Source organism: Syngnathus typhle, linkage group LG1 (genome assembly GCF_033458585.1).
Source record: "Syngnathus typhle isolate RoL2023-S1 ecotype Sweden linkage group LG1, RoL_Styp_1.0, whole genome shotgun sequence".
NCBI classification, from domain to species: Eukaryota; Metazoa; Chordata; class Actinopteri; order Syngnathiformes; family Syngnathidae; genus Syngnathus; species Syngnathus typhle.
The window spans coordinates 23,038,638-23,062,448 of NC_083738.1; the positions used below are offsets into that span (position 1 = coordinate 23,038,638).

At 45.3% G+C, this 23,811-nt stretch overlaps 2 protein-coding genes across 2 annotated transcripts; both read left to right on the forward strand.

Moving 5' to 3' along the window:
• The first annotated feature begins 1,860 nt into the window (after positions 1–1,860).
• Positions 1,861–9,005, forward strand: LOC133157470 (lymphocyte antigen 75-like). Its single transcript, XM_061284021.1, has 11 exons — positions 1,861–2,031; positions 2,168–2,298; positions 3,762–3,964; positions 4,029–4,135; positions 4,260–4,372; positions 4,445–4,489; positions 4,562–4,717; positions 4,804–5,406; positions 5,476–5,517; positions 5,589–5,750; positions 8,207–9,005. Exons 2-8 carry the CDS (start codon positions 2,289–2,291, stop codon positions 4,944–4,946), a joined length of 777 nt encoding a protein of 258 aa, XP_061140005.1. The 5' UTR covers positions 1,861–2,031; positions 2,168–2,288; the 3' UTR covers positions 4,947–5,406; positions 5,476–5,517; positions 5,589–5,750; positions 8,207–9,005.
• A 794-nt stretch (positions 9,006–9,799) lies between these two features.
• LOC133155304 (macrophage mannose receptor 1-like) lies at positions 9,800–22,675 on the forward strand. Its single transcript, XM_061280557.1, has 34 exons — positions 9,800–10,032; positions 12,600–12,802; positions 12,867–12,973; positions 13,108–13,220; positions 13,293–13,337; positions 13,410–13,565; positions 14,323–14,364; positions 14,436–14,597; positions 16,592–16,711; positions 16,787–16,894; positions 16,983–17,006; positions 17,353–17,567; positions 17,632–17,738; positions 17,860–17,972; positions 18,037–18,090; positions 18,160–18,315; positions 18,418–18,503; positions 18,686–18,797; positions 18,875–18,922; positions 18,999–19,166; positions 19,411–19,533; positions 19,621–19,728; positions 19,794–19,829; positions 19,901–20,038; positions 20,270–20,413; positions 20,522–20,656; positions 20,744–20,892; positions 20,974–21,094; positions 21,169–21,220; positions 21,287–21,350; positions 21,420–21,550; positions 21,614–21,663; positions 21,724–21,897; positions 21,978–22,675. The coding sequence occupies exons 1-34, from the start codon at positions 9,972–9,974 to the stop codon at positions 22,232–22,234; spliced, it is 3,882 nt and encodes a 1,293-aa protein (XP_061136541.1). The 5' UTR covers positions 9,800–9,971; the 3' UTR covers positions 22,235–22,675.
• The last annotated feature ends 1,136 nt before the right edge of the window (positions 22,676–23,811 follow it).

Sequence of the window (23,811 nt, forward strand, 5' to 3'; positions counted from 1 at the left end):
GAGTGTAACTCCTCCACTCCAAGTATTGACCCTGTACCGACAGCATTCTTTAAGCGGGTATTCAACAGTGTCTCAAGTCATGTCCTAAACATTATAAACACATCCCTTCAAACAGGCATCTTCCCAGATGCCTTTAAAACAGCTGTGGTAAAATCTTTGCTAAAGAAGCCCAACCTAGATGGAAATGTACTGACCAGCTATAGGCCGATATCCAACCTTCCTTTCATTAGTAAGATACTTGAAAAGATAGTTTCAGTGCAAATAAACTCGTTTCTGAAAGAAAACAATATCCTGGAGGAATTTCAGTCAGGCTTTAGAACATACCACAGCTCTGAAACTGCTCTTACTAAAATAATCAGCGACCTCAGACTAAACTCCGATGAAAACAAGGTGCCGATTCTTATCCTCTTAGACCTAAATGCAGCGTTTGATACCATTGAGCATGATATCCTAACCAATCGTCTTGAAAGGTTAGTCCGTCTTTCGGACTGTGTGTTAAACTGGTTCGGAACATATATCAAAGGGAGAAAGTTCTATGTCAGCTGAGGAGAGCATGTGTCCAACACACATGACAGCCACTCTGGGGTTGCACAAGGCAGCTGCCTTGGTCCACTATTATTCTCACTTTACATGCTGCCGCTTGGCGACATCATCAGAAAGCACAATGTATATTTCCATAGTTATGCGGATGACACACAATTGTACATATCTGCAGAACCCAATGATGCTACACCTATAAGCTCCATCACCAACTGTCTTCTGGCTATAAATAAATGGATGAGCAGCAGTTTCTTAAAGTTAAACGAGGATAAAACTGAAATCTTGCTAATCGGCCCTAAAACAAAAAGAGAAATGCTGTTTAATAATTTGGGGAAATTAACTCCCTGGATTAAATCCGAGGTTCCAAGTCTTGGTGTTATCTTAGATTCAGATCTAAGCTTCAGGTCCCACATTAACAAGGTGACCAAAACATCATTTTTCCACCTTAGAAATATAGCCAAAGTAAGAGCGTTCATAAATCAAAATGATGCTGAGAAACTGATTCATGCCTTTATTTCAAGCCGGCTTGACTACTGTAATGCGCTCTTTACTGGTCTCCCGAAAAAAAACACTGATAGACTTCAGCTCATCCAAAACGCTGCAGCTCGCCTATTAACCAGGACCAAGAAGAGAGAGCACATTAGACCAGTTCTAGCTGCTCTGCACTGGCTTCCTGTAACATTTAGAATTGATTTTAAGATCCTTCTCCTTCTATACAAAGCCTTCAACGGCCAGGGACCAAGCTACATTGCAAACTCTCTTGTTAGCTATATACCTCCAAGAACCCTGCGATCATCTGCTGGTGGTTTATTGGAGGCTCCCAGCAACAGCAGAAAGAAGATCGGTGATGCAGCCTTTGTCAATTACGCCCCCAAACTATGGAACACACTGCCAATAGGTATCAGGGAGGCCAGGTCGCTAGATATTTTCAAAACAAAACTTAAAACTCATTTCTTTACCCGAGCATTTAACTAATTATCTTTTGTAAATTTCATTTTAAGCCTAATTTTATCTTTATTTTATTTTTTACCTTTTCTTAATGATATATTCTTTATTTTATTAAAGCGCGCTCCTATTTTAAACTCACTTTATTAATTGTGTACGCATACATTAATGTTTTGTTTTTATGTATTCATGTTTTTCTTTCATTGTTGTAAAGCGCTTTGAGCTGCACTTCTTGTATGAAAGGTCCTATACATATAAAATTTATTATTATTATTATTATTATTATTATTATTATTATTATTATTATTATTATTATTATTATTATTATTATTATTATTATTATTATTATTATTATTATTATGCCTTTTGTAATAAGTTTAAGTAGAAACACGTTTACATGTAGCGCTTTACCTCCCTCTAATGGTTGCAGTGGGAAGTTGTTTTTGAGAGCAAATACCGAATGGCAGCAAGCAATGTCGACTCGTGTGCATGTGTTAAAAGCTGATGTTTAAACCTTTTATGTTGTGCCTTGGACAAGATTTGTCCGTGAGTATTATTCGAATTTTGAAACAATATTTTATTTTGGTTACATGTGATGTTTAATGCAAACCTATTCACCGTAAATGTGATGTAGCTTGTATGTGTTTAGCTAACGCACAATTTTACTTGTATTTTCTCCTAGTTTTACGACGGTCTTAAGAGGGCAATGGTTTGAGGCCATTCTACAAATAAATCAGCTAAAAGAAACCAAGTCTGATTATTTGGAGCGTCGTTAACTCGCTGTCTAGCTGGTGAAAAACTAGATGCTTCAGAGTGAGGACAGCACAATTATTATTTGTGTCATAACATACACAGACACACCCATGACACACCCACATAATTAAAAATTATATACATTGTAATGAAATTATAAATGACAAATAATCATTATAATTTAACAATAATAGTTTCTTCAGCTCTTTCTACAAGAACTATTTCTTTATGAACAAAAATGCCTCGTAAATTATATGATCAAAAACTTCATCAAAGAGATATCAATAAACACACAAATCCATTTGATGATTTATTTATACAAGACCTACTTACGAGCAAAGATGATTTGTCTTTGCTATTTATTGTGCCAGCCTTATCTTTCACAATCGGGACAATATCGACTTGATTAAATTTGGCTCGAATCGAAATCCCCGAAAAACAGATGGCTGGTATTGTTTTCCCATTGAAAATTGTCAGTGCTCAGCAGATAACTTGTGGGCACCACATGCCTGATTTCTTAGGCTTGATAACAATATGGTTGACTTCCTGTACAGAAAATAATCACACGCTCCTGTTTGTTCTGTTATCGCACACAAAAAGAACTTGCGACACAGTTCCTAATATTTCTGCCGTGAGTGTTCCATTTGCACCATCTAAATGTGTTTTCAAAGAATTCACTTAGTAGTAATTCATTTCTTTTTCTCAATGAATTTCTCTCTCAAAAAAAATCATTTCTTTTTCTCAGTGAAATCCTTTGCAAAATTCAGCCGGACTTTGACGAGAGACTCTGATTTTCGGTGCGTGTTCATCTGAATATTGCATTTGCCCCTCAGAGTCTATTCGAGGCCCGTGCTTATTCGGTTTACCTGACTGAGCCCGCAGATTAAAAGCTTCCCCATCTTCCCCCATCACCCTCTTCCCCATGAAACCCCTGCACTGCTCAGCTCAGCGCAGCCCAGCCCAGCCCAGCCCATCCTGGCTCGGGTTTGTACTTTGTCATTTCATTCAAGGAGACGGGCTTCCTGAGATAAAAAGAGTGGAGCGGGGTCCAACTGTTGCAATGTTACAGTTGCTGAGTTTCCTTGTGCTCTAGCACCCCCCAGTGGTGAAATGTGCGAGGACCTGATTTGGGCTTCCGTCATTGGTCATGGATTTGCCACACGTGCGTGACTGGTGGGTGGGGATCGCTGATGGTGAAGATGAAGTGCTAACACTGTGAGTTTGAGTTCGATTCATTTAGGCTCTGATAGTACCTCTGATGAAAATGACAGGCATCTTTTAACTTGCGCAATTGGTGGCTGACTACATCCTTTGTTTGCCCCACTGTACATCTGAAGCTTAATAGCAGAACTTTGGGGCAGTCGTGTGCAATCACATGACCAATGATGTTGTGAAGAAATAAAAGGGAATCAATCAACCACCTCGTGCAATTGGTTGCCATGCGCCCAATGAAGAGCATCGAGTAAAAAAATGCCATCGCTGTGCTCTGATTTGTCCGCCTGTTCCCCAAATTATGCCCTCAGCCAACCAGTGTGCTCCCGGGTGGCGCGGGCACCGCACCAGCTGCTACAAGAAGATGGGAGTCCCCAACGGTTGGCTGGGCGCCTGGCACCACTGCGTCTCTGAGGGCGGCAACCTGGTCTCGATCACCTCCTCGGCCGAGGAAGACTTTGTGAAGGCGACCATGGGCGTGGACACCCGCTTCTGGCTGGGACTCTCCAACCAGGTGAGACGGAAGCGGCAGTGGACTCTGCGGCGACAACTGGAACTGTTTTCTTTTTTCCCCCCAGAAATGTGACAAGGTCTGGTGTCGCTTTGAAGACGGGAGCCAGAAGCTGGCCTGGTCTGATGGCGAGACAATAAAGCACACCAACTGGGCCCCAAATCAACTCGAAAGGTAAGACGTCACAACTCTGCATGCTGTTGTCGGGCGGAGGTTCTGGAACCAATTTTGAAGACGGACACTTTTGGAAGAAAAAAAAACCCAGGAAAATAATCCTTCCTTTTTAATCTACCGACAGCGCCGACGTCGCGTCCTGCGCCCATGTTGACCAAAAGGCTTGGAAGGATTCCGGGAAGTGGAGGTCTGGCTCCTGCGCTTCCTCCTTAGCCTACATGTGCAAACGGCCGCTGGGTAAGCCTGCATGTTTATAATCAGGTTGAGTTTGAAAGGAGAAAAGCTCAAACAGGGTCTTTTTCTATGCAGACTGCCCGACGTGTTCCCCCAAAAGTGGTCCTGCTGTGGTGAAGAGTGAGTTGCAGCACGCCTATTTGCACCATCTGGTCATGGTTTCCTCCTCAATGTTTTTCTTTGTGCCCTCAGCTTCTGACTGCGACGATGGCAACATCCTTTATGGCTATCATTGCTATTTTCATGGCCCGAGTCGTGAAACTCAAGAGGATGCTGAGGAGTTCTGTCTCGCCCGGGGAGCCCACCTGCCTCGCGTCCACTCTAAGCAAGATGTCCAATTCCTGTCTGGTAAGCACCAAGAGGAACCGCCGTAGTCGTCACTTGGCTGAAGCTCTTCTTGCCCTGAAGCTCTTGTTCTCCCTCCTTTCATCAAGATCACCTTCAAAATTATCATTTTCTTTGGGTGGGACTCAAGAAGAAGGGAGACAACTACAAGTGGAGTGACGGAACAGCTTTGGTAAGTGAATTGCTGGAGGCCTTTGAAAAAGTCGGTTTGCAGGCATCCGTTTTGTCTTGAAGCATCGGGCAGCCGATGAGACATTTTTGGCGCTCTGATTTTAGAGACAGCGAGGAGGCAGTTAAGATGTCCAGGAACTATCCTGGATGGTGCCTCTGGTTTGTCTTTAGGTCTTCAGGGTTAGTTGCATTGCGCATGAGACCTTTGGGTCGCCAGAGAGGGCACAACATGCTTCATTTCATTGCAATGTTCATACTACTTTGACTGACAATAAAGTGAAGCCGACAAACCAAAGTGAAACTTGAATGAGAGAAGGCACGCCATTAAGTGAGGAAATGCGGCAGGAAGACGACCAGATCAAATGCAACACGCTTAAAGTTCTATCCAAAATCTCGTCCGCGGGACTACGAAGATCTCGACGACAGAAGCTACTCCGGTGGTGACTGTGCAACAATATTTGATGCACAGATCTACCTGAACTTACCATGCCACTGGAAGCAGTCAGTTATCTGCCAAACAGGTGCTAACGTCGCTCCCGAGCGCTCCTTTTGGACAGGTCCCGCATTTGCTTATACCCCTTTCTCTGCAGCCAAGCGCGGCGGAGGGCGTCCACCATTGGTGGGCGAACCTGGTAGGTGTCCAGCACTGGCGCCGTCCGTCTTGCACTGTCTTGCGTAACGCCGTCTTATGTCTGGCTCGCAGATTGGACTGACAAATGCGGCTGGTGGCTGGATGACCCCTCCAGCGACTTCTGCTACCTGATCATCCCACAGCCCACCAAGACCTGGCAGGTGGCGCAAGACCACTGCCAAGCCCACCAAGGGAACCTGCTCAGCATCGCCGACTCGCACGAGCAGGACTTAGGTAGGCGGCCGTGAATTGAAATATTGGCCATGAACAAGTTGTTAATTTTGCACATATTTAAAACACGTAAATAGGAAAATAAAGTGCCATATCGAAGTCACCCAAAATGAAAAAACAACAAAATATGCTGGAGTAGGAGGAAGCAGAGCTTTTTAGATTCCCACCCTAATCCATTCAACAAATACCGTTTTTTTCCGTGTATAGTGCGCCCCCATGTATAATACGCACCCTAAAAATGGCATGCTGATGCTGGAAAAAAGCCTGTACCCATGTATAATACGCACCCAATTTTTATGAATTTTTAAAAAAACATTTTTTTAAGTCCCAATGATCGTCACACACGCAGGGAGGCAATGGGTCCCATTTTTATAGTCTTTGGTATGGTCTTAACTAGGCTGGATGTAATTTTTTTTTGTTGGCGTTGATTTCTCCGACTGCCCGTAAACGCACCACGGGAAAGAGGCGTGCGCACGTGAAAAAGGTGGCTCTGTATGGGAGAGACGTTGAAGAGGAAAAAAACACCCTTGGAAACCAAAACTTGCCCCTCGTCGTGACTCGGAGCCGCAACAAATGTTTCGGATTTGTGTAGGGTACATTGTGACAGACAGCAAACGAGCAGGTGATCGAGCAAGCCTTGTCTGATACCAGAGCATTGCGGTCGTATGGAGCGTGTTTGAAGTGAACAGCAGAGACGAAAGGAACAAGGCAATGTGTTGTGAATGTGCCAGATTTCAGGACAATAAATTAGTTAAATTTTGCGCACTATACACGGAAAAAAACGGTAATAGTTTACTGGTTTGGACAGGGCAATTTTATAATCTGGTCAATTTGATCACTAATTTATTACGCCCGGGGTACGAGTATTAGACTTCCTCATGACGCCATTTGGGTGCATTTATTTTATTGCTCTTTGGAACCATTTAAAAAAATAAATAAAATGATTGTACCGTAATTTTCGGACTATAAGTTGCACCTGCCATAAAATGCCCAAAAATGTGGAAAAAAACATATACAAGTCGCTCCGGAGTATAAATCGCATTTTGGGGTCAATTTATTCGACAAAATCCAAGAACAGACAAGAACGAGCAACAACAGGCTAAACGATACGGTATGCTAACGTGACAAGCACAAACAAGGAGCTGAGAACGGGTCTGACATAACATTCAGTTATTTAATAATATAACATTATATAAGGCGCACTGTTGACTATTGATAAAAATTTAGGTTTTTAGGTGCGCCTTATAGGGCGGAAAATACGGTACTTAAATAACACGTTTATAAAACCATCTGTGTCACTCCAATTCATTAAATCCATCGATCGTCCTTTGTCAACAATGCCGTGTGCCGCGCCACACTTCAAATTATTCCACAAGCCCATACAAAGATATATAAACTATCTTTTAAATAACTATCATATAAATAACAATATTATCAAACCATCTGTGTCACTCCAAATCCATCGATCAAATTTCTCGTCTTTTATCAATCGTCCTTTGTCAACAGTTCGAAATATTCCAAAGGCCCATACAACGATATATAAACTATATTTTAAATAACTATCACATAAACAACAATATTATCAAACCATTTGTGTCACTCCAAATCATTAAATCCATCGACCAAATTTCTCATCCTTAATGTCATCCTGGTGACAGAGGACATGTCCAGAGGATATGGCGCTTTAAAGTGTTAATTGCTTTATTTGATTTTTTCTCTCTATTTTTCATGTTTTGAATATGTTCAAGATAAAGATATCAAAGCATGTGAAGTGATCAACTATACTAAAAATAACATGTGAAGTGGTCAACTAGTAAGTAAGTGATGTGTTAATGATCAAGTAAAAATTTGTGGAAAAAAAAACATATATAAGTCGCTCCTGAGTATAAGTCGCCCCCCCCCCCCCCCCAAACTATGAAAAATAAAAACGCGACTTATAGTCCGAAAATTACGGTATACTGCTTTGTAACAATTTTGCTATTGCTACAAATGGATAGACAGACCTTGACTCTTTTAAAAACAAATGTGCAAGGAATTTGAACTGTTTTTCCGATTTGTTCATTTGTGATATGGGTCCAGATGCCAGGTTTCAAAATTGTATATTTCTGTCCTACTTTAGAGAGCTAAAAAGATGTCTGGGGGCAATTTCAAAATCTTCCGGGACTTTTTCGGACTGCCTCAAACTTAATACATGTACAGTACATTGTCAATAGAAGTGCCACTCCGTTCCGTTTCACTCAATTCCAGGTTTCCCAGTATGGTTTGCAAATAAGTCACGCCTTTCTCCTCAAATGTATCAATTTGCTGATTGTCACTCTGTGTGTGTGCGTGTGCGTGTGTGTGTGCGCGTGTGTGTGCGCGTGTGCGTGTGTGTATGGATGTAGGGTGGGCTAGTCAGCTTACACTGAGTGTTTACAAGCAATGATTGATTGATTGATTGAATATTTATTGATCCCCAGGGGTGGGGAAATTCAGGCCCCAGCAGTATCCATACCACAGAGCGGGTATACAAAAGACACACAGATGGCATGAGCGCAACTCAATAGGCTCTCATAAGGCTGCCACACAACGGCGCCACAAAGAAAGTCAGAAAGTGCACAAGATAAAAGCCATCAAAGCAAATCAAAGCTAAAAGACAAAGGAAAAAAAGTAACAGCGGCCACCTAGCACCCCTCAATACAAGAGAACACCACAAAACACACAAAATAGCCTCCACGGGGTCCATCGACGGGTGTAAGGGCAGTCCAGTTCAACGGCGCCCAATGGACCGTGGTGGTGAATTGGTGAAAACACCACAAAGCAGGCAAACGTGCGAGCAGCGTCCCGGGCACCCTGTCGGGGGACGTGCAGATGGTCACCACGGGGCTAGCATGGCGAAAGTCGTTGGTTCCGACGAGCACGAGGGAGCGGACTCCCCACAGGTGTTGCGGCTGCAAGGCCAACGCGAGGGACCCGGTCATCGCTGGTCGGATAAGCAGGAAGCTGTCGTAGAGTTACGCCGGCCTCGACCGATGATCCCGGTCCCAGGAAGAAAAGATAAATAAAATAAAATATCCGATCCGAAGAGGTACCGAGGTGCGGTAGAAGGCACCAGCAACGCCGAATGGACAAAAAGACAGAAGAAAAAGGAGAAAAGAAGGAAATAAAGAGGAAAAGAGAGAGAACACTGCTGGGAGGCAGCCACTCACGGCGCCATACCAAGAGATACGAGCCGAAACCAAACTGCACGTTCACGGAGGAGCTGAATGAAAAGTTCGATGAGAATAATATGAGACTTTTTCTTATATTAATATTATAAATATTAATAAAAAGTATTTTACATATGTTTTGTGCTATTTGAACCAATAAATGCAATTGCTCTTCAGACACCATGTCATTTGTGTCATAACATACACAGACACACCCATGACCCCCCCCCCCCCAAAAAAGGGTATCTTCCTTTTGAAAAACCCAAATCTGGTGACCCTGTGTAAGTGCCTGAAAATGTGTAAGAGATAACAATCCCATCGAGCAGTCGTCTGAGTCCTCAAGCGTTTGCTTCCCCCAAAGAGGCAACAAGCCACAAGATCCCCGCATGGCGTGCAAATTATTGCACTCAAGGGCCTTGACGTTTCCCCCTCATTTCTCTCAGATTCATTTGCTCATCGTCTCCTCGCTCATTGTCAATCACAAGTACATCTCATTTGATTCCCACTTTCATACTTGGATTTCATGATTTCGATATACTATTAAATGAATACATTGAATTACACCTCATTTCATTCCCACGCTCATGCTTGGATTTCATGATTTCGATTTACTGTGAAATTAATACATTGAATTCCACCTCCTTTCATTCCCACTTTCATACTTGGATTTCATGATTTCGATTTACTGTTAAATGAGTTGACTGCTTCTTGCTGTTGTTCACGCATACACCAGAACATTTACAAAGTAACCAAAAAAAATAAAGGAATCAAAGTAACAAAAGAAATAAAGGACTCAAAGGGTACAGTGCGTCCATCACACGCGCTCGCCACTCCCATATTTTGTACTACGTGACGTGGTTGGCGTGTGGGCTTGGCTTGTCTCTGGCTTGGAGCAAGCAGGCACACCAAACGTCCATTTGTTTCTCCAGACTGGAATCCACAGGCCGTTGTCATTTCTTTTCTCCGAAGTGCAATCGCTGCGACCCTCAGTGAGGCGATTCTTTTCCCCTGCGCTCTCTCTCCCTCTCTCTCCAAGATGTGGGAGGCACTCGAGAGGTCTATTCTCATGATTGGCCTATATTGGACATGCGTGTCAGGTAAGCAATTTAGTCAATTAAAACCAGTCAGTTCAACAGAGTTCGTTGCTAAAACAATACCGCTGTCGACAACGTGATGAAATGTGCTGTACTGTGAGTTCGCATGGCTGCATCTGCCTCTACTCTTGTCAAAACATTACGGTGCCTGAGATCAAAACACTTTATTGCAATGGATCCAATTCTGAGCACAGAAATTAGCTCTTGTGAACTTTTGAATTATTCTGATGCTGTTGCTGTGTACAACTTTGATGACGTCACTCTTGCTCGAGTGAGCGCAATTGCTTCCTTCGTACCGTTGCCAATCGTGTTCTTTCCATTCCTTTCTCGTTCGTTCAAATGGCTTTTTAAGGTGCGTTTATCATTTTCGTTCGTGTTCGCTGCCCCTCTGTCAGAATATACGAACAACTTGACTTTGAAGTAATTCCAAAGGGCCTATAGAGGAAATCAACCTGTCTCTACTATGCTCATTCAAAGGGCACAGTCACTCAGACGGACGGACGAGCGCATCTCGGTGGTCTGGGGAGACCTCTAGCGGTGGATGTGAGAAATATGAATGACGGGCCAAGGATGGCAGGCAGCAACACGTTTCAAACGTCCGCGATTTCTCCACGCCACATAACGATACAAAGTAACACGAAAACAACCAATCTACTTATCATGCAACAAAAACAACCATGTAGCAAGTAACGTCGTTGTTGGCCGTGAACTATTCCTCCCGAACTTGCTCAACTTCACATGAACTTGTAAAGCACTACTTGACGAACCTGCGCTCTTCCTAACTAAACCATTTCTTAGCCCTAATATTTAATCATTATTGATATTATTGAGACATATTACGAATAATTATTTCTTACAGCCCTTTATACAACAGATAGTTCTTAGCGCCTCTATTATAAAGCTATTTCTCGTTTTCTTTCATCTAAATATAATTAATAATAATTAAAAATTATATAAATTGTAATGAAATTATAAATGATAAATAATCATTATAATTTAACAATAATAATTTCTTCAGCTCTTTCCACAAGAACTATTTTTTCATGAACAAAAATGCCTCATGAATTATATGATCAAAAACTTCATCAAAGAGATATCAATAAACACACAAATCCATTTGATGATTTATTTATACAAGACCTACTTACGAGCAAATATGATTTGTCTTTGCTATTCATTGTGCCAGCCTTATCTTTCACAATCGGGACAATATCGACTTGATTAAATTTGGCTCGAATCGAAATCCCAGAAAAACAGATGGCTGGTATTGTTTTCCCATTGAAAATTGTCAGTGCTCAGCAGATAACTTGTGGGCACCACATGCCTGATTTCTTAGGCTTGATAACAATATGGTTGACTTCCTGTACAGAAAATAATCACACGCTCCTGTTTGTTCTGTTATCGCACACAAAAAGAACTTGCGACACAGTTCCAAATATTTCTGCCGTGAGTGTTCCATTTGCACCATCTAAATGTGTTTTCAAAGAATTCACTTAGTAGTAATTCATTTCTTTTTCTCAATGAATTTCTCTCTCAAAAAATTCATTTCTTTTTCTCAGTGAAATTCTTTGCAAAATTCAGCCGGACTTTGACGAGAGACTCTGATTTTCAGTGCGTGTTCATCTGAATATTGCATTTGCCCCTCAGAGTCCATTCGAGGCCCGTGCTTATTCGGTTAACCTGACTGAGCCCGCAGTTTAAAAGCCCCCCTCTTCCCCATGAAACCCCTGCACTCCTCAGCCCAGCCCAGCCTGGCTCGGCTTTGTACTTTGTCATTTAATTCAAGGAGACGGGCGAGATAAAAAGAGTGGAGCGGGTTAGGGTTAGCAATGTTGCAACTGTTGCAATGTTATAGTCAATTGAGTTGCCTTGTGCTTTAGCACCCCCCAGTGGTGAAATGTGCGAGGACCTGATTTGGGCTTACGTTTTCTTTTTATCCAGCCGAAATGTCATTCCTTTGTTGAGAGCCGTAAGCAACGTAATTTCGTTTAGTGTTTACAAAATGACAATAAAGTCTGTCTAAGTCTAAGTCATTGGTCATTGATATGCCACACGTGCGTGACTGTTGGGTGGGGATCGCTGATGGTGAAGATGAAGTGCTAACACTGTGAGTTTGAATTCGATTCATTTTGTCTCTCATAGTACCTCTGATGAAAATGACAGGCATCGTTTAACTTGTCATGATCTGTGTACATGTAATCATGATCAATGATGTTGTGAAGAAATAAAAGTGAATCAATCAACCAATCAATCCTTGGCAGGCACAAGTGATGCTTTGATGCAAACAATCAGCAGCTCACCCCAAAATGAAGGACAGGCAAGTTTTTGGAAGGGGCCAAAGGCACAATGAGCATTGCCCTCCCTGACAGAATCCTCGTGCATTTGGTTGCCATGCGCCCAATGAAGAGCATCGAGTAAAAACATGCCATCGGTGTGCTCTGATCTGTGCGCCTGTTCCCCAAATTGTGCCCTCAGCCAACCAGTGTGCTCTCGGAATGAAGAGCATCGAGTAAAAACATGCCATCGGTGTGCTCTGATCTGTGCGCCTGTTCCCCAAATTGTGCCCTCAGCCAACCAGTGTGCTCCCGGGTGGCGCGGGTACGGCACCAGCTGCTACAAGAAGATGGAAGTCCCCAACGGTTGGCTGGGTGCCTGGCACCACTGCGTCTCTGAGGGCGGCAACCTGGTCTCGATCACCTCCTCGGCCGAGGAAAGGTTTGTGAAGACGACCATGGCCAAGTACAACCACTTCTGGCTGGGACTCTCCAACCAGGTGAGACGGAAGCGGCAGTGGACTCTGCGGCGACAACTGGAACTGTTTTCTTTTCTCCCCCCAGAAATGCGACACGGTCTGGTGTCGCTTTGAAGGCGGGAGCCAGAAGCTGGCCTGGTCTGATGGCCAGACAACAACACACCGCAACTGGGCCCCAAATCAACTTGAAAGGTAAGACCTCACAACTCTGCACGCTGTTGTCAGGTGGAGACGTCGGCGTAAAGGTTCTGGAATCAAGTTTGAGAATGACCACTCAAGGAAAAATAGGAAAATGTTCTTTTTTTTTTTTTTTAATCTATCGACAGCGCCGACGTCGCGTCCTGCGCCTACGTCGCCCAAAAGGTTCGGGATTATTCCGGGAAGTGGAGGTCTGGCTCCTGCGCTTCCTCCTTAGCCTACATGTGCAAACGGCCGCTGGGTAAGCCTGCATGTTTGTAATCGGGTTGACTTTGAAAGGAGAAAAGCTCAAACAGGGTCTTTTTCTATGCAGACTGCCCGACGTGTTCCTCCAAAAGTGGTCCTGCTATGGTGAAGAGTGAGTTGCAGCACGCCTATTTGCACCATCTGGTCATGGTTTCCTCCTCAATGTTTTTCTTCGTGGCCTCAGCTTCTGACTGCGACGATGGCAACATCCTTTATGGCGATCATTGCTATTTTCATGGCCCGAGTAATGAAATTCAAGAGGATGCTGAGGAGTTCTGTCTCGCCCGGGGAGCCCACCTGCCTCGCGTCCACTCTAAGCGAGATGCCCAATTCCTGCAAGGTAAGCACCAAGAGGAACCGCCGTAGTCGTCACTTGGCTGAAGCTCTTCTTGCCCTGAAGCTCTTGTTCTCCCTCCTTTCATCAAGATTACCGTCAAAAAAGTCAATGGCCTTGGGTGGGACTCAAGAAGAAGGGCAACAACTACAAGTGGAGTGACGGAACAGTTTTGGTAAGTGAATTGCTGCAGGCCTTTGAAAAAGTCGCTTTGCAGGCATCCGTTTTGTCTTGAGGCATCGGGCAGCCGATGAGCCATTTTTGGCGCTCTGATTTTAGAGACAGCGAGGAGGCAGTTAAGATGTCCAGGAAATATCCTGGATGGTGCCTCTGGTTTGTCTTTAGGTATTCAGGGTTAGTTGCATTGCGCATGAGACCTTTGGCTCGCCAGAGAGGGCACAACATGCTTTATTTCATTGCAATGTTCATACTACTTTGACTGACAATAAAGTGAAGCCGACAAACCAAAGTGAAACTTGAATGAGAGAAGGTACGCCATTAAGTGAGGAAATGCGGCAGGAAGACGACCAGATCAAATGCAACACGCTTAAAGTTCTATCCAAAATCTCGTCCGCAGGACTACAAAGACCTCGACTACTCCTCCTCCGGTGGTGACTGTACATTAATATTTGATGCACTGATCTACCTGAACTTCCCATGCTACTGGAAGCAGTCAGTTATCTGCCAAACAGGTGCTAACGTCGCTCCCGAGCGCTCCTTTTGGACGGGTCCCGCATTTGCTTTATACCCCCTTTCTCTGCAGCCAAGCGCGGCGGAGGCCGTCCACCATTGGTGGGCCAACCTGGTAGGTGTCCAGCACTCGCGGCATCCGTCTTGCACTGTCTTGCGTAACGCCGTCTTATGTCTGGCTCGCAGACTGGACTGACAAATGCGGCTGGTGGCTGGACCGCCCCTCCAGCGACTTCTGCTACCTGATCATCCCACAGCCCATCAAGACCTGGCAGGAGGCGCAAGACCACTGCCAAGCCTACCAAGGGAACCTGCTCAGCATCGCCGACTCGCACGAGCAGGACTTAGGTAGGCGGCCGTGAATTGAAATATTGGCCATGAACAAGTTCTGTTTATTTTTGCACATATTTAAAACACGTAAATAGGAAAATAAAGTGCCATATCGAAGTCACCCAAAATGAAAAAACAACAACCCAAAAACAACAAAGAATGCTGGAGTAGGAGGAAGCAGAGCTTTTTAGATTCCCACCCTAATCCATTCAACAAATAATTCAACATACAAATCAAAAAAACAGAAGTAGACACACTTTCAGATTCCTTTTTGGCTGCGTGTAGTCACTTTGTCTTTTTTCTCTTGCATGTTAAGAGACCAGATTTGATACACTTTTTTGAGCAGTTTTTACGTGCGCTCATTTTCTCGACCATTGCACAATTTCACCCCACAAACAGTTATACATATTTGTATGGTTGTTCAGCAGACTTTTCCACGCCTAATATTCAGTTTCCTTCTCAGATGATAGCCACCCTGCCTGCCTTTCCATAAAAAAAAAAAAAAGTGTCTCCCGCTTGGAAGAAGGTCACCATATCTTGCTGTGTACATCATAATTTGAGCTGTCTTGTGTTTGATCGAGATCCCTGAGTGACAAAAGTTTTGTCTGGTATTATAAAAAGTGCGTTTGTATTCTCCTTGTTATTTTTTTTATCGCTTGATTTATTTGGTGTTACCCCATATTCCCCGCACAGTAATCTGAGTCGATGTCGGTATCTGGAGTCCGCAATGCTTCCGAATTGCCTTTGACATTTTTGTTTTGACATGATTTCCAGCTGATTTTTATTGTCAACAGTCACACCCAGGACTTTTATTTCAGAAGTCAATTTTCCCTTCCAAATGAGGTTCGATATGTGTACTTTGCAAATCATGCGAATTTTGTTTCCATCAAATTGTGGTTGTTTCCATAAGCTGCTGTCCATTGTCCACAGCGCAATAGATGTTTGTATCACGAGCAAAACAAAATGCATTTCATTATTTTTGCTGCATTACTGCACGATGATCGCGTTTAGGAGCAAGGACAGCCGACCCTTGAGGTTCTCCACATGTTATGGGCAAAAAGTCTGATCTCCAATTTTTACAAATTGCTGCCTGTTGATTAAGTCGCTCCTCACCCAGTCCACTCTGATGCCCTGATTTATTGTGTCAAATGCTTTCTTTAGAGCTGTGAAAAAACCCATCACCTTTTTTTTGTGTGTGTGACGCTCTCGATAGGATCCATTAGTGCCATTGATGTTGCGCTGAGAATCCATATTGACTTTTTTCTTTTCTTTATTCAACAAAGTTGTCGAGTTTTTCTGTGAAACTTTTTCAAGGATCTCGGAGAACTGAAAGAGCAGAGAGAGAGAATTGCGTGAAATTAGTCTATTTCTACAGCGGTAGTAGCTATTTTCATATCCTTTGGAAATCTACCAGATGTAAGACATAATGCGGATGTGAGTCAGTGGTTGTGCAATTTCATCAAGAACTTTTGTGGATGCTACAAATACCAATATCATTGTCATCAGTTGAGGTTTTACTTCTACACCAAGAAATATATGGATTGAGCAGGTCCCACCCACATTGACCAAAAAAAAAAAAAAAACTATTCATTGACCACCGCTTTCATATTGTGTATCGATCGCTCGATTTCAATACAATAAGCCGGGTACTTTGTGTTTTTGTTTTTAGCTCCAGTGTTAAATACCTTCCTTCCACATCCCCTTCGTATTATTTTTATATCTCTTTACAGGACAGGTTTGATGGTACAGTAATCCCTCGTTTACCGCGGATAATTGGTTTCAAGACCACCCGCAAAGTAGTGTCACCCTTTTTTTTTTTTTAAACATACATTGTTTGTGTATCAATAAGTGCATATGAAACCATATAAGTGCATATGTTATCATTAGAACATGAAATAATAGTTTGAGCGCAGTATACCACACGGTTATTGCTGGCTTGGTGTTGATTCTACTACTCGTCATCTTGGCTAACATCCCCCTATTCTTCTTGCATGTTCTCTTTTGATCCACAGTTATCTTCAAGAGTCAGAGAGAAGCGTCCTCTCTCTGGTTGGGCGCCGATGTCTCACTCGATGACGATGACGGCAAATGGATTGACGGATCCTCGTTCACGTTCAAGCGCCGTTGGGAAGGTCGGTCGGAGACGGTTGTCTGCTGCATTTTGGAGGAACGGAGGAGCACTGAGATCTTGTCTGCCTCCCCTCCAGGTGAAACCAAAGGGGGGCATTGTCTTTCCTTGCTCACTGCCAGCGGCGACTGGAAGTACGACCCGTGCGGCAACAAGAGAGGCTACGTCTGCAAGAAAAGAGGAAAAGGTAAGTGAGGCATGACGCCCCACCGACCGTTATCGCCCCTTGACCTCCGTCTGTGCCTTAATGTCTGTCTTTTCGTTTCCTCTTGCAGGATTGACAGCGCCGACTCTTGACGGTAAGTCGGACTGAGCGTCAAAAACACATGATCCTGGAGTCACACCATGCCAACCGACAAATTCTGTGCAGTTTTTTGTTCATTTTTGTGAAGTACTCAGCCACGTGTTGAATGTTTTTTGCATCGTCTTAACTTGCACAGCGGCACTTTGTGTGCGTGCGGCCGGGTTGTTTCTCAAGCGTGAAGGTGAATTTTCCGGAATCATTTCAAAAAATGCACTGGGCTGAGCTTAACCACGTCGAGTGATCTTCCAATTTGCCCGACCCGAGAAAATGACCCTTTGCTCAAAAGTGGATTGCAGGGCAAAAACAGGAGTGTGCTCTGATCTGTCCGCCTTTTCCCCAAGTTGTGCCCTCAGACAGCAAGTGTGATCCCGGGTGGACCGAGCGCGACTCCAGCTGCTACAAGAAGATGGAAGTCCCCAACGGTTGGCTGGGGGCCTGGCACCACTGCGTCTCTGAGGGCGGCAACCTGGTCTCGATCACCTCCTCGGCCGAGGAAGACTTTGTGAAGACGACCATGGAGAAGGACACCCCCTTCTGGCTGGGACTCTCCAACCAGGTGAGATGGAAGCGGCAGTGGAGTCTGGAGAAACAACTGGGACTGTTGTTGTTTTTCCCTGCAGAAATGCGACGACTCCTGGTGTCGCTTTGAAGGCGGGATCCAGACGCTGGCCTGGTCTGATGGCGAGACAATAAAGCACACCAACTGGGCCCCAAATCAACTCAAAAGGTAAGACCTCACAAGTCTGCATGCTGTTGTCAGGCGCAGGTTCTGGAACCAATTTTGAAGACGGACACTTTGGGAGGAAAAATAAAAACTGGAAAATATTCCTTTTTTTTTCTCCCGACAGCGCCGCCGTTGCGTCCTGCGCCTACGTCAACCAAGGGGGAAGTGGTGAGCCCGGCAAGTGGAGGTCTGGCTCCTGTCATTCCTCGTTGGCCTACATGTGCAAACGGCCGCAGAGTAAGCCTGCACGTCCGTGCTCACGTTGCCAATGAAAGAAGCAAACGGGTCTTTTTTTGTGCAGGCTGCCCAGAGGGACAGACGTGTTCCCCCAAACGTGGTCCTGCTGTCGTGAAGAGTGAGTTGCAGCACACTTATTTGCACTTTGGCCGTCTTGTCACGGTAACGTTTTTCTTTGCGGGCCCAGCTGACTACTGCGACGACAACTCCTTCCACTATGATGATTATTGTTACCGTTACGAGAAGACGTATGAAAATTATGACGATGCCGAGAAGTTCTGTCAAGTCCGGGGAGGCCACCTGGCTAGCGTCCACTCTAAGCAAGAGGCCCAATTTGTGTATGGTGAGCACCAAGTTGAACCTCCGCACTCGTCATTTGCCTGAAGCTCTTCTCGCCCTGAAACTCTTCTTGTCCTTCCTTCCTTCCTTCCTTCTTTTCCTCAAGATCACTCGCAGACCTCACAATCTGCTTTGGTGGGACTCAAGAAAACGACGGGCGACGACTACAAGTGGAGTGACGGAACAACCTTTGTAAGTGAATTGCTTATTTTTCAAAAGCTGCGCTGGGAAAGTCCAAATTTGAGCAGCATAAAAAAAAAGGGGAGAAATGCCGCTCAACGATTGGCTTGTTTTGGAGGGGAAATGGGCAAAACGTGGGCACGAGTGAGCCCAGGAAGGGCGTTGGGAGTCCAATACACGCGTGTCGTCCGCAGGAGTACAAACGGTGGGAAAAAGACACCACGGGGGACTGTGCGTTCCCAAATTCTGTTGGGGAGTTGAGTGGCTGTGAGTGCTCAACGACGCGGCCATTCTTCTGCAAAACAGGTGCAAACGTCGCTCCCGAGCGCTCCTTTTTGGACGCATCCATCGCATTTGCTGATATTTGACCCCCTTCCTTGCAGCCAAGCGCGGAGGGACTCGACGGCTGGCATCATCAGTCAGCCTAGTCAGTAGGTGTCCCGCACTGCCGCTGTCTCATGCCGCACTGCCGCTGTCTTATGCCGTCTTACGCCGTCTGGCTCGCAGGCTGGACTGACAAATGCGGCTGGTGGCTGGACAACCCCTCCAGCGACTTCTGCTACCTGATGATCAGCCAGCCCACCACGACCTGGCAGAAGGCGCAAGACGACTGCAAACGCCTCGAAGGGGACCTGCTCAGCATCACCGACTCGCATGAGCAGGGCATCATAGAGAGTAGGCTGGCCGTGAATTTGCGTATGACTCGAGAAAGAAACTTTTTTTTTTTCCCCTACTTCACCTTCCTTTCCAACTTGAAACGTGATCAAGCTGAGATATGGCCAGCTTTGCTTGGTTGTTTTTTTGTTTCACCCTTTGTTGCAGTATTGTTAGCACTTTGTCATGGCTGTGCCACACCCGTCAAGTTGTAGTCAAGTGTGAGTCGTTTGGGAATCTTGCATGTTCTCCTTGGGATCCAAAGGTATCGCCATGGTTCTGATGGGTGATGACGCCTCCCTGTGGTTGGGCGCCAACGAAGGCATCGAGGGTGACGGCGGCAAGTGGGCTGACGGATCCCCCTTCTCTTACCTCCACTCGAGTGAAGGTCGGGCTGAGGCGGTTGTCAGCTGCACTTTGGAGGAACGGATGAGCGCTCGCTCAGATCTTGTCTCCCCCCCCTCCCTCCCTCCAGGTGACGCCAACGGGGGGAAATGTCTTTCCTTGCGCACTGGCAGCAATGACTGGAAGCGTGACAAGTGCGACAACATGAAAGGCTACGTCTGCAAGAAAAGAGGAAAAGGTAAGTGAGATGTGACGCCCCACGGTGGGCGGACCTTCATCACACGTTCTGGTTCCCGCTTCTAGGAAAGACCGCAAAACCCCAGCTGCTGCTACATGACGGTAAGTTGCCTTCAACGTCTCTGTAAAAAAAAGACAGAGAGAAGTCAACGGTTATGCTCTCTCGCTCTCAGGCTACAAGGAGAAATTTTTCTGCCAAGACGATTGGAAAGTCCTTAAATGTTCCGATGAAAGAGTCATCCGCGTACAGTCGGCTTTCCATGGACGGAGGCATAGCAACATTTGTCCGAGTGGCGGCGCCGGATCACAGGGTAAGAATCCTCATTGGCATTGTTGATTTTAGCTCGCTGTCCTGGAGCCGTTTCTGTCGCGAGGTGTCACACGCAGTCCAGTAACTCATTTGTAACCTATAATTCAATATCAATATGCATGGACTTAGACGCTTTAGTCATTAACCATTGAAATTCCCTTTGTCCTGCAACAAGTTGAAGTCGGTATGTGAATGAAATGTGCATCAAATGGCGCTGTGTTGTCATTTGCAGATCGCTGCAGGATGAAAGGGGCTCTCTCTCACTTTAGAGCATTGTGTGACAAATATCAGCTTTGCCCCATTCAACTTCCGGGTACGGACCCCTGCCCTGGTGTCTCCAAATACCTCCACCTCGTCTACAGCTGTGAGGAGAAAGGTGGGCTTCACAAGGAAAGAATCCAACGGATCCCCAGAAAGCGCGTCGGCTGGCCAGACATGAGAGTGAATGAGCGAGCGTTCCTCCCACTTTTTTGTCTTTCCTCAGTGTGTCTTGACAGTCTGGGCATCGCTGACGGGACAATCCCAGACTCCTCCTTCTCAGCCTCTTCCTCTGCGATCAATGGCGAACCTCACAAAGCGCGTCTGGGGGGCAGCGGTTGCTGGGAACCGTCCGAAATGCGTATGTAAAAAAACAACACAGCTCTCCGTCGTACTTGTTGGTAGTTTGGTATCCTGAGCAATGCAATGGAATGCCTTCCGCCCGCAGTCGGCAGCTGGATCCAGGTGGATCTCGGTCAGCGCTTCAAGGTGACGGGCATTATGACCCAGGGGTGTACATACCAATTGGAAAGTGCCAACGTATTTGAGTTGGAGTTCAGTCCTGACGGAGAAACTTGGTATCGCCACCCAGAGCAGGTGAGCGAGCGGTAACCGACGCCAACTTTGTCATCCGGGCTGTTGTCATTCATTGCAAACGCGCGTGTGTTTTGTTTTCAGCTTGCTGTGGGGACGTACATACTAACCAGGTTTGTGTTGGCCCAGTACGTCCGCCTCCTGCCAAGGTCTTTTGGCCTTCGCTTTGACGTCTTAGGGTGCACGCCTGACGACGCCTCTCGCGGTGAGTACCGACGTTTGGCGTGCAGTGGAAAAACCAGCAAGAAAAAGGCTTTGATTTGCCCTTCTGACCTGCAGACATCTTATGCAGCAACACAGCCACCAGCCTCCGCCTCGACGGTTCAATGACGTGAGTCAAACCCGCCATCAATTTTTCTTGCGGAAAAGCCTCCTCGTAACTCAAGGTCTCCCGCAGGGTCCGGTGCCCGCCGGGCTGCGCCCAAGCCTACACGGTCTACGGAACACAGATCTACAAACAAGTAAGTTAATTAGTGCACGACCTGCCAGCGGAGTTCTTCTTCTTTGTCTGAGATGTTCTCTGAGTGCAGGAGTCAAACATCTGCGCGGCTGCCATTCACTCGGGCGTCATTGAGAACGCGATTGGAGGAATTGTGTCTTTGCTGAAGAGAGACCCACAGGAGGCCTACAAGGGCTCCGCCAGGAACGGGATCACCTCGAGGTTGGCTCTCACTGCAGCGTCTATTTGAAGACGCCCGGCTCATTCTCACTTTACTGTCTGCAGGGATGGTGGCGGTTTGGCTCAGTCTCCGTCTTACACTTTTCTTGACCAGGGTGAGTAAGCTGCCTAGAATAGAAAGCATACTTCATCACGTGACGCCATCTTGCGCGCAGAGCCGAGATGCTTGGGACCTGAATGGGAGGAGTTTGCGGACTTTTGCTACAAACGTTTTGATGAGAGAAAGACGTGGTACGGCGCTCGACAAAACTGCTCCTGTCTGAAGGCCAACCTGGTGTCCATTCGCTCCAAGGTTGAGCGGGATTGGCTGCAAGACCTCCTGACGACAGGTGCGCGCTCGCCAAGCGTCGCAACTGCTTGATCGCTGCCATATCTGGAAAGCAAATGAGAGCACTCTTGCTGTTTGCAGCTCCCGGCGACACGTGGATCGGACTTAACGCCCTGGTGGTTCCTGGCAAATTCGCGTGGTCGGACCACCAGAAGGTGACCTTAACCAACTGGGCTCCGGAAAAACCTGGCGAGGGGTTGGAGAATTGCGTGGCCGCCTTGAGCCAGGTGGGTGGCAAATGGAAGATGAAGTCGTGCGCGGAACTCAACGGCTACATGTGTAAGATGCCCACGGAGCGTTATGCGCTGGATAAAGGCGCCAATGCAAGTGGCGAGTAATCGTATGAATGCAATTGACCTTGCATGATCGTTCTGTTTGATTGACCATTGATTGATCCATTACTATGACTGATTTACCATGCATTAGTCTTTTTGTTAGATTTACCAAGCGTTATGATTCTGTTTACTTCTTCTTCTTGACTTAATGATGATTTACCATGCATTATTATTCCTTTGACCAATTTACCATGTTATTATTCTCTTAGATTTACCGTGCATTTTCATCATTGATTTCTTATTTCATTTTACTTGTTAGATTTACCATGCATCATGATTATGCCATCTGATGATTTACCATGCATTATTATTCCTTTGTCCAATTTACCATGTTGTTATTCTCTTAGATTTACCGTGCATTTTCATCATTGAATTCTTATATTTCATTTACTTATTGTTAAATTTACCATGCATTATTTGTATACCATCTGTTGTTTTACCTTGTTTAATTGATCAAAAAAATAATAAAATAATAAAGACAATCGGTGTGTCACCTGGTCATCATTTAATAGTTTACTGGTTCGAACAGGGCAATTTTATAATCTGGTCAATTTGATCACGAATTTATTACGCCCGAGATACGAGTATTAGTCAGAAATTGAAAAGGGGAAAACTTTATTTATAAATGACTGACTAAAGCGCAGTAATTATTGCTTCAAATAGCACATCAACCACAAATGCTTACGATTTTTGGTTAGCACCTGATACCTGGAGATGTCTTGCCTTTCTGAAACGCTGCTTCTAAGGTACTTTGGTACCTTAGCCTCGGTGTGGCTGCAGGGTTATCCGTTGCTGCCTTAGTGTCTGCGGCACGTTTCAACTGCAGCTCTTCATGAACCGTGGGGTGAATTTTACTTAAATGTTTTGTTAAGTGTGTGGTGTTGCCACAATATTTAATCGTTTTGTGACATATTTCACATCTTGCCTCGTTGTTATTAACTAAAATATAATACCTCCAAACCAGACTTCTCTTACGTTCGGACTGGGCCGCCGCCGTGGCCATGCTTGTTTGTGTTTGGATTGGAACGGGAGGCGGAGGAGGAGGGCTTGGCTTGTGAGAAAAGGGGGCGGGAGCAGAGCAGAGCAGGACACGCCGGTGCAGCAGGCGGAAGGAAAAGTAGTGCTAGCATGAGTGCAAGTCGTCAAATTGGAGCAGAAAAAAATGAGGAAAGAATATAATTAAATAATTGTAAGTATCGATATTTTAGTTAGGGAGTTCGATACTCAAAAATGAGCAGCCTGGATTGATATCTCGATATTTTGGTATCGATCCGCCCATCCCTAGCGGATTGTTGTATGGGATTGACTGACGGAGAAATTGTTGCGTTACCGCCAGTGTGTTTGTTGAATAAATACGCTGTTTTCAGCTGAAAAAGGAACCACGCATCGTCCTACTTTTCTCCACCACGCAGACAGCGGAAAAGTCACCGCTGCACACCATTTATTTGGTTAAGAAAAAGGAATTCACTGGGGAGCCAAGGGGGCGCCAGCCTGCAAAAGTTTGGGAACCATTGTTGTAAATGCTAAAGAAGCAAACAACCTAGCTTAGCAAGTGAAAAGTATTTTAGCAAGCTAGAGTG

Bases quoted from the DNA above. Each gene is read 5' to 3' on its own strand.
- LOC133157470 (XM_061284021.1), top strand. The intron at 4,373-4,444 runs GTAAGCCTGCAT...TTTTCTATGCAG, and splicing joins CATGTGCAAACGGCCGCTGG to ACTGCCCGACGTGTTCCCCC. The intron at 4,718-4,803 runs GTAAGCACCAAG...CCTTTCATCAAG, and splicing joins AGATGTCCAATTCCTGTCTG to ATCACCTTCAAAATTATCAT.
- LOC133155304 (XM_061280557.1), top strand. From the start codon at position 9,972: ATGTGGGAGGCACTCGAGAGGTCTATTCTCATGATTGGCCTATATTGG. The intron at 12,803-12,866 runs GTGAGACGGAAG...TTCTCCCCCCAG, and splicing joins GGCTGGGACTCTCCAACCAG to AAATGCGACACGGTCTGGTG. The intron at 21,664-21,723 runs GTGAGTAAGCTG...TCTTGCGCGCAG, and splicing joins TTACACTTTTCTTGACCAGG to AGCCGAGATGCTTGGGACCT.